The sequence below is a fragment of the Nicotiana tabacum genome, chromosome 10 (genome assembly GCF_000715075.1).
Source record: "Nicotiana tabacum cultivar K326 chromosome 10, ASM71507v2, whole genome shotgun sequence".
NCBI lineage: Eukaryota > Viridiplantae > Streptophyta > Magnoliopsida > Solanales > Solanaceae > Nicotiana > Nicotiana tabacum.
Genome location: NC_134089.1, coordinates 151,866,058 through 151,876,414, shown reverse-complemented (window position 1 = coordinate 151,876,414; position 10,357 = coordinate 151,866,058). Strand labels below are relative to the sequence as shown.

The 10,357-nt window shown below is 34.1% G+C and overlaps 1 protein-coding gene across 1 annotated transcript; it reads left to right on the top strand.

Moving 5' to 3' along the window:
- Positions 1-2,406: 2,406 nt before the first annotated feature.
- Positions 2,407-7,852, top strand: LOC107804089 (endoglucanase 11-like). Its single transcript, XM_016627906.2, has 5 exons — positions 2,407-2,842; positions 2,952-3,164; positions 3,626-3,826; positions 4,455-4,709; positions 7,002-7,852. Exons 1-5 carry the CDS (start codon positions 2,594-2,596, stop codon positions 7,641-7,643), a joined length of 1,560 nt encoding a protein of 519 aa, XP_016483392.1. The 5' UTR covers positions 2,407-2,593; the 3' UTR covers positions 7,644-7,852.
- Positions 7,853-10,357: the final 2,505 nt, after the last annotated feature.

Sequence of the window (10,357 nt, the reverse complement as noted above, 5' to 3'; positions counted from 1 at the left end):
AAAACATTACTTTGTTTTATCGAGGTAAACTGATAATCGAATCGCTAACGATTGATATTCGATTAATCAATATTCGATAATTGATATATTATTTGTTTTGTTTGACCCAAAATTTAGATCTGGACTTAAACAATTAGATTTAATAAAATAAAATCAATCTTAACCAATATTAAGTCTAAAAGATATGTTAACTGATTTTGTAATAAGATAATACGTATATTATCCAAGTAGTAATAAATATTGACAACAATAGCAGTATTCAATGACCCAAAAAGAAGGGGATAACATTAAATAACAATAAATAGCAATGAATGACTATTAGGTAAATAAGAACGTGTGAGTCGTCCGAAAAGGGTGAGATATGTGAATGTTCTTTCTAACAACGATGAATGATTGATGAGCATTCGAATGTTTAGAGTGTTCTAAGATCCACTGAAAAAGTTAGGCAAAAATCTTAAGAAAAAGGTATATATGGTATGTTCGCAATGAAGCCAGATTCTATAGAGAAAGTCAATGTATTTTCTTATAAGTGCTTATCATTATATCTCTTTCTATTTATAGAGAACATATACCTAAAAACCGTAATAGTGCGGATCCAGAGAATATCCACTAGAAGTCTTATCCTAAAACTAGCCGTTATTTATTCTGGTTGCGATGAGTGCTCAACCTCGACCTTGATCTTCAATAACTCACCGTCTCCGCCCTTCATCTTTATAAGGGACCACTTCGAGCGCTTTGTCGAAGTCATACCGGTGACACATGGCAGCCCATAACGGCCTCTTATTGCTGATTCACTGTAATCATATCAAAGATAATTTTTGGTCCATACATATTTAATTATCGATTTAGCATATTTATAAATCGATTACTAATATATCGAACCGATAACATTAAAATCAATCTGATCCGACAAACACCCGCCCTTACGAGGCGCTTGGCCAATTGGAAAAGGATATAAGATAATATATTAGTTATTTAATTTTTTTAACAGATAAATATAGTTTAGTCCATTAAGAAATGTTACTTATCATATTTTTATCACATTATCCATTAATTATATAACTGATTTATGTCTCAATTTATGTATCATACTTTTTTTAGTCTGTTATAAAAAAAACTCATACTTCTTTATTTAGAGACAATTAATGAGATGATTTTTGACCACATAAATATTTATGATTTGTTTTGGACCATAATTTTTAAAAGTCTTTTTTCCCCCTAAATTCGAGTCAAACGCTTAGAAATAAATTAGAACATAGGTAGTAAAATTTGTTGTAGGAATATTTACTTGTGATTATCTTATAACTAATCTCATTGTATAAATTTATATTCATTATATAGTCAGTTCATAAAATTTAAATTCTAAGATTGAATGTATGTTTCTTATTTCATTCTCCACTAAATATCTAATTTTAATCATGAAACCTCAGCTTCTGTGGCATAATTCCTTTCTTAACCCAACAGCTGCGGTAGTGGTAGAAGGGATAGCAGTACTTTTTGAAGAATATATATGACAGCGGAATGAGGGTTTAGCCCAAAATCAGGGAAGAATCACGTTGACAAAAGGTTAAAGTTGCCTACTCCTATTCATATTCAACAAAAAATAAGAGGTGGCATAGGGATCATAAATGTAGCTTCCTTTTTTAAAACCTAAACAAAATTCCAAGTAACAAGCCGTTACTGTTTAGAATTTTGAAATTGGGGTATTATCACTTTTAATCAGCGCTAAAAATTATTTATATTTTTATAAAATATATAAATTTCATATGTTTTTGCGATTATTATTTTTATAACGGCTATACAATATTATTTTTCCTTTGAAATTTTACCCTAAAGCCCACAACTGTAGGGCCCGTTTGGCCATAATTTTTTTTAGAACTTTTTTTTCAGAATCAATATTTAGCCATGAAACTTTAAGTTGGTGTTTGGACATAAAAATTGTAATTTTAGTATTTGAAGTTAGGTTGAAAAATAATACTTGAAATTTTAAATTATGTATGGACATGCATTTTACTTGAAAAAATATTGTAATTTTGTGAGTGGGGAAAAAAAATTTCCATTTTTGATTTTTGAAAAATTTATTTTCGATTTTTTTTCAAAAACTTGCAAAATTTTATGGACGAATACTTTTTGAAAGAAAAAAAAAATCAAAAAAGGAAAAAATATCAATGGACAAACTTGTCCTAAAATTTACTTGAAATTGAATTTCGGATTTTTTGGAAAATTTTAAAAACTCTAAAAAATTGTTTTTCAAATTTTACATTTCAAATCACTCACAAAAATTCAGGAATAATTTCAAACTATATGTCCAAACACAACTCTAGTTTGTAAAGATCATTTTCATTTAATTCTTATTTTTTCACTTTTTTCAATTCTTAAGTCCAAACGCCACGTAATTTCCTCCTTATTCATATGAGAGAGAAACACAAGAATTTTCTTCACTTGGGGAAAGAAAGTGACACACTAGACATCTACTGCATAATGCATATTCACTAGAGTAGATCCCAAGTGAAGAAACAGAGCAAAACAGAGTATAGCTTCTCCATTTCCTTCACTCCTAAAACCTCTTTAGCAGTAGAAGGGGCTAACAAAAATGGCTGAAATAATGCAGAAGAAGAAACCGTCTTTTGCTTATCATTTCTCTTTATACAGATTTTTAAAACATTTTTCTGTTCTGCTTTCACTCTCCACCATTTTTTCTTCTGTTAGAGCTTTTGATTATGCAGATGCTCTTTCCAAAAGTCTTCTTTATTTTGAAGCTCAAAGGTCTGGTCGTTTACCTTATAATCAACGTGTCACTTGGCGCGACCATTCTGGCTTAACTGATGGCTTAGAACAAGGAGTAAATTCCTCTACCCTTTTTTGTTTCTTGTTCTTTTCTTAGGTTAAAAAAGATTTGATTTTTATAATGATTATGATTTGTGGTTACTGTTTGCAATTTTACAATGTAGGTAGATTTGGTTGGAGGATACTATGATGCTGGAGACCATGTTAAATTTGGGCTGCCAATGGCATTTACAGTAACAATGTTGTCATGGGGTGTAACTGAATATGGTGAAGAGATTTCTTATGTAGGTGAAATGGAACATGCTTTTGAAGCTATCAAATGGGGTACTGATTACTTCATCAAAGCACACACTAGCCCAAATGTGTTATGGGCAGAGGTAATTAAATAAAATAAATGTTTAAACATAATTTAGAGCTAAAACATTCTTGAGCCAAGTTTCTATCTGAAACGACCTCTGCACTTTCTTAAGATAGGGTTAAGGTCTGGGTAGTGCGTATACACTAACCTCCCTAGCAAGGGCAAAGCTACATTCTGGCGACAGCACTTCGTATATAGGTTAAATATTGGGTTTTAGAGGTATATAACATATACTGAGCACCCTTTATTTGAGAATTTTTTTTCCTTCTTTTTTAAGTTTGAGTACCTTAGGAGAAATTCTTGGTTTCGCCACTAGTCTCCAGACCATGGGATTACTGAAATTTATTATTGGTTTCGCCACTAGTCTCCAGACCACCTTTTGTGGGATTACTGAAATTTATTGTTGTTTTTGTTGTTGTTATTAGAGCTAAAACATATGTGGTTACTTAGACAATGAAATTTGAAAATTTTGTGACACAGGTGGGAGATGGAGATACTGATCATTACTGTTGGCAACGGCCGGAGGACATGACAACTTCTAGGCAAGCATTCAAAATTGACGAGAATAACCCTGGTTCCGACCTAGCCGGAGAGACGGCAGCGGCAATGGCAGCGGCGTCGATTGTGTTTAGAAAAAATAATCCACATTATTCTCACTTACTATTGCACCACGCCCAAGAGGTAACTAATAATTAAATGGTTTAAAGTTATATATACTGACCTATAATCACGTGTTCGGGTCGTGGAAATAACTACTAATGTTTGTAATAGGGTAAGCTGTATACATCGTATCCTTTAGGGGTCGCTTGGTGGGAAAGAAGTTATCCCAAGATTAATTATTCCGGCATTAGTTATTCCACCCTTCCATGGGGATTAAAAAAAATACTATAATCCCGGGATAACTAATTGCGCGATTAGTTATACCGCAATTTTATCCCAACCAAACATGGGATAAACTCTTCTTAAATTTAATTCCGGGATTAATTATTCTTTATCCCTCCTACCAAACGTGGGTGCATCTTTCTCGGATCTCGCGTGAACGCATGATGCTTTGAGCCCGAACTGCCCTTTTAAGTTATATATACTGACCTATAAGTCACGGGTTTGAAGTGTGAAAACAACTACTAACACTTGCATTATGGTAGGCTGTTTACATCGCATTCCTTGAGTGCAAGGGTTGCCCTTCCCTAGACACTGCGTGAATGCAAGATACTTGGTGCACCAAGCTATCATTTTAAGTTATATAAACTGACATGTAAAATTATTAATTGCTTGCTAGTATGTATTTAATGAAATGAACATTGTGCAGTTATTTGAGTTTGGTGAAAAATACAGAGGGAAATATGATAACAGTGTGGGAGAAGTGAAGAGCTATTATGCATCAGTGAGTGGTTACGAAGATGAGTTGTTGTGGGCAGCATTGTGGCTATACAAAGCCACCGACAATGAAGAGTATTTGAAGTATGTAATTAACAATGCAAATTCCTTTGGGGGTATTGGTTGGGCTATTACCGAGTTCAGTTGGGATGTAAAGTTTGCTGGTCTCCAAATTATTGCTTCCAAGGTACGGCCTAACTCTTCCTTTCAACTTTTTAGATTTTACTTTCTTTCACTCATAGTGTATAATTGCAATTAAATTTTTCTATAATGATATAATATAACATAACATAAAAAATAGGTTTCAAAGAAAATTTTATTGTTATAGTGAAATGTTGTTATCGAGGATGAATGTTATAGAAATATCTAATTGTATTTACATTATTTGGTTAAGTTACCTATAAAAAACAGACGTTAGCATTTCTTATATGGTAGTCCGAAAAAAGGTATACGGCTTGATATTACATAAGGGGACGTATGGTATAGAGACTAAATTATCCCAGAATAATAATCTTGAGATTATAATCCCCGGACTAATTTATCCCACTTGGGAGGTAGAATAATATAATCCCAAGTTTGATGGGATAAGACTGCAATTAAATTTATACCATATTTGGTTGACAATATAAATTTATCCATTTATACCATGTTTAGTTGACGACATAACCAAACATAGTATAAATTTAATCCCACATCTTATCCCGCTTACCAAACGACCCCTAAAAATTAAATTATGTAATGGTAATCCATGTGCTTTTTCTGCACAAGATTTCATTTTCAAATGTTTGAATTTCTAGGCCAGTGTGTTCTTGTACTGCATTAGCTTCCAATATTTCAAATTCAATATTATGAAACGTGTATCATAAGAAAACAAAAATGAACATGTACACCTTTATAAAGTAAGAGCCTATTTTCTTTGAATTTTTAAATTGTTTAAACAGTAAAATTTCCTCAACATCTTTGCGTCAAATCTATGTGGTGGCTTTTGTTTAAGAGTCAAATGTGGAATTATACTTTTACTTCTGGGTGGGATGTGCTTTTAACTTTGTGGAAAACTAGTGTACTATAATAAAGTTGAAAGAGCTATGTGAAGTGAGCGCAAATTAAGGTATCTTAATAAATGAGGACTACTACTAAGATGTGGTGAATAAAGGCATAGGGCCTTAGGAGAACAAAGTCACGTGCATATGATGCCTTTGCATTGGGCATTTGACAGTGCCTTTAATGTGGGATCTTCAATTGTTAGGTACCTGGTAGCTATGTTGCGTGGAATCTCTGATATAATGTCGTATTCGTATAGGATCTTCCAAAAATACATTATATTTAGAGAATTCGATACGCATTCGGTATTATTTTCGGAGAGTGCGGGCAATATAACCTAGTAACAAATTGGATTAAGCACTAATTATAGTTTTCATATGAAATACAACAACAACAATAACATACTCAGTGTAGTCTCACAAGTGGGGTTTGGGAGGAGAGGAGGGTCTAGAATTTCTAGAACATAGGTGCACCACAAAAGAAAGGAGGGAAAATAAGTGCAAAAGTGTGAATTGATCCTTGTTTCTTTGAGTAAATAATTAAGTATTGAACCAAGTGGACCATTCAACCTTTATGGAGAATGAGTGCCAATACATAATATTTGACCAATTCTAGAAAATACATACATAAAATACCTAGTTTTTGGTGAAGGGACCATGAGTTCATGTGCCCCACAATTGTGATTATAGATCCACCTCTGTTGGGGAGGATAGCGTGTACGTAGACCTCACTCTTACCTTGTGAGGGTAAAAAGATTGTTTTCGATTATCGATAGTGAAACGAAAAGTAGAAAAAGGAAGAGCTTTTATGAAATATGCATCTAATTGATAGAAAATGATTGATCATTAGATTGCATTTCTAATTCTGATAATAACTATAGTTGGGCATACACTATATACAAAGGCTTTTTTTTTTTCTTTTCATTTTTCTTGCATATGATATGATGTAATTTTTGTGGTGAAATCACTGCTGGTGATTCTGATTTAAGTTCCCCCAACATTGAATTGCCATCTACCCAACTTGAAAATTATAAGCAGATTTGCCCCACTTTCTGCTGCAACTTCCTGAAGTTTATACTAGCATATCTTTTAATTGATGTGAAAATAATTGAGCACTATGATTTTGGTTATCTACTTAAATTCAGAATTTAATGTAGCACTCTCTTTTTTAGCGTGATAAAAATCCCTATCCCTTCAAAATATAGTAAACTTAATAAGGAAACAGCATATAAATTGATTTGACAACCTACTGACTAGCAGCACATGATCCATACCCAAGAAAAAACAAAATGAGAAAAGGATGTAACTATCTAATTTTATTTGACAATAATATGATTCTCCAACCCCTCCCCCCCCCCCCTCTCTTCCCCGGTCGGTTAAAAGTATATTGAAACCTGACTTATTTGAGACTGAGACAGTTGCTGATTATGTCAATGCAGTTACTGCAAGAGGAAAAGCACAAGGAACATAGTCACATGCTGGAACAATATCGATCAAAAGCCGAACACTACATATGTTCATGTCTTAACAAAAACAACGGCAGTAGCAACGTTGAGCGTACTCCGGGCGGCTTATTATACGTCCGGCAATGGAACAACATGCAGTACGTATCGACGTCGGCTTTCTTACTCTCAGTTTACTCAGATTTCCTTCAAAAATCCAACCAGAAAATCAGCTGCAGTGAAGGAATAGTTGATCATGAAGATCTCTTCAATTTTGCCAAATCTCAAGTAGACTACATATTGGGCTTTAACCCAAGAAATATGAGTTATCTTGTGGGCTTTGGCCCAAATTACCCAAAAAGAGTCCACCACAGAGGGGCCTCAATTGTGTCCTATAGAGAAAACAAAGGCTTTATTGGTTGTACTCAAGGGTATGACTATTGGTATAACAGAGATGAGCCCAACCCAAATATTTTAATTGGGGCTTTGGTTGGTGGGCCAGATAATCAAGATAATTTTGAAGATGATAGAGCAAATTATGTGCAGACGGAGGCGTGTACATATAATACAGCACCTCTAGTTGGAATTTTCGCAAAGTTGAATTTCCTGAATAATCCACCATTAATTGCATCTTTCTAAAAACGAGCAATTATTACACGCGATATTATTATCCATAGAATATATAATGTTTTTGTATTTCTCTTTTTTTTTGTGGGGTTTTTTCTTATGGTGGCTAAAAGTTTGGCACAGCCCCATTGACCCCCCACCCACCCACCCCAACCTTGTGTGACCCCAATTGTGCATATTTGATAATGCAATATAATATAAGTATTAGTTTATGTTCTAAATCTATGCATTTTCAATATTTTGTTTATTTTAATATATGTATACAAGTTATATACGGTACAGATATTTATATATATACTATTTATGAATTGTAATATGTGACAACTAGTTAGTTACGATTTTTATTAGATCTTTTTTTGTGGAATTTTTTTAAGGAAATTCGTAGCCACTATCATTCGAGCGCATTGGGTAATCTGCATAGTGTGCAATAGCTCGTAACTCACACGGGATATGTAAATCACACTCGCACTAGGCAAGCTTCGTGCTAGTGAGGGAATCGAAGGTTTTTCATTTAGGAAACAACTCACCCAACTAACTCAGTTAATTCTTATGGCAATTTTTATTAGATTACCAACTAAGTTTATCAAGAGATTTATTTGTAATTACCAATTAAGTATCCTGATTGTGTAAATACTCTTCCGTATCATCAGTCTTTAAAACTTAAACTCATTAATTGTTTTATTAAAGGGATTAAGTTATGGCTTGTATGAGAATAATAAGGCAAGTGACGGACTCTGTTATTAGGCAATAGAAGAAGGGGCTTATGCAAGACAGTGCCCTACTAATTAGGCCGTTTACTTATGAGGAAAAACGTTATATGGGATATAAACACGTTATTATTAAGACACATTGTTAGCACAAATGGAAAGGCGCGTGAGCGGTATTTGATTGAATACGAAGTTTAAGAAAGAATGAAAAAAGTATAATTTAAAAGGCAAAATAGCTTCTTGGCCAGCTAAACTTGTACCGAATTTTAAAGCCGATATATGAACTTTTGATTTTCCCATTTTAATATCTCAACTCAACCGATTATTTATAAGTGAACACCTCTGACCTTTGACTATGTTTATGTGGCAGTAGCACAGCTGACGTCAGGGGCGTATGCAGAATTTTTGGTAAGTGGTGTCAAAATTTTAAAAAATGAATGAATGAATAAATCATTATAATAAAAAGCGGTGTTATTTTTTATATTTATACCCAATATTTTTATTTTGTATGCTATTTATACATACATATTTAATAAAAATTTCGACGAAGCGGTGTCTGCCGCATGCTATATCCGCCTTTGGCTGACGTGGTCAAAGTGTGTGTTAATCATGTAGAAAAAGACCGTCACTCGAACTACTGTATTTTAAAATATTAAATTTGAATAAGAAAAAGGAAAAGTAAATAAAAGACCAAAAAATAAAAAATAAAAACATCCTAAATCCTAAATCATCCCTCCCGTAGCCCCCTCTCTTATTTTCTTCCTTAACCCCCCTTCCCCCTCCCCTCCCCCCCAATTTTTTTTCCATTCCACCAACCCCACGTCCTTTCTCTTTATTTTTATTGCAACTTTGAACAATCCCTTTGTCACTCTTCATTTCTCCACAAACTAATCACTTTGCCGTTGGTTGGTCTATCTCATTTTTTCAGTTGACGACAAAGGTACGGTGGTGACAGTGTTTCTGGCAATCTTCTTCGGCCGGTTGAGACTACGAAATTACTGAAAACTTTCAGAGGTGGGAAGTGATAGGTTCTCAAGGAGGTATGTTAATTTTGATTTTGACGAGTGTCGCCGAGATGCCATTTTTCCCGATGAAAATCTTGTCAGAATATTTTTGATATTTTTTGAGAAGATCTAATGGCTTGTTTGGACTAATTTCTAGACTGAGGTTTGGTTAAGTTATGTATTAGAATATGAATTGATCATATTTGAATTTTTATTATTGAAAATAATGGCTGGGCAAAGGAAGGTTTTGGTGGAGCTGTGGTGGAGAAGAAAGGAAAGAGAACACAATTAAAAAATTGGTAAATTAGTTTTAAAAAGGATGGGACCCAAATATCACAAATGTCAAACAATAAATGGTCTTAGTATCTGGCGTGGTATTCTTGTCAGACAATTGAGATACACGCTTCAAGGGATGAGTTTATTATAAGTATTTTTTATCGAGTTGAGGTACTAAAATGAAAAAATTGAAAGTTCATGTATTGGCTTTAAAATCCGGTGTAAGTTTAAATGGTCCAGATGTCACGACCAGGACTTTCCACCGTCGGGATCGTGATGGCGCCTACTCTTGAAAGCTAGGCAAGCCGACAGATACAGTTTTACCACATTAATTATTAACAAAACAGAAATAAATAATAGCTAAAACCGAACAGAGATAAAGTGCGAAAATGTTATAACAGTTCGACAACTCTAATACATGACTACCCCAATGATCTGGTGTCACAATCCACGAACTTCTAAGAGATTCTACAAACATAGGTTTAAAAGAAATACATTTGTTCACAAAATAAAAAGAGACAGGAAATCTAAAATGGGGAAGAAGGGGACTTCAGGGTCTGCGAACGCCAGCAGATCTACCTTGGGTCTCCCGTGGACTGAAGGCAGACACCCAAACTCTACTTACGAGGTCCGGCACCGAGATCTGCATAGAAAAGTACAGAGTGCAGTATCAGTACAACCGACCCCATGTACTGGTAAGTGTCGAGCCTAACCTCGGCGAAGTAGTGATGAGGCTAGG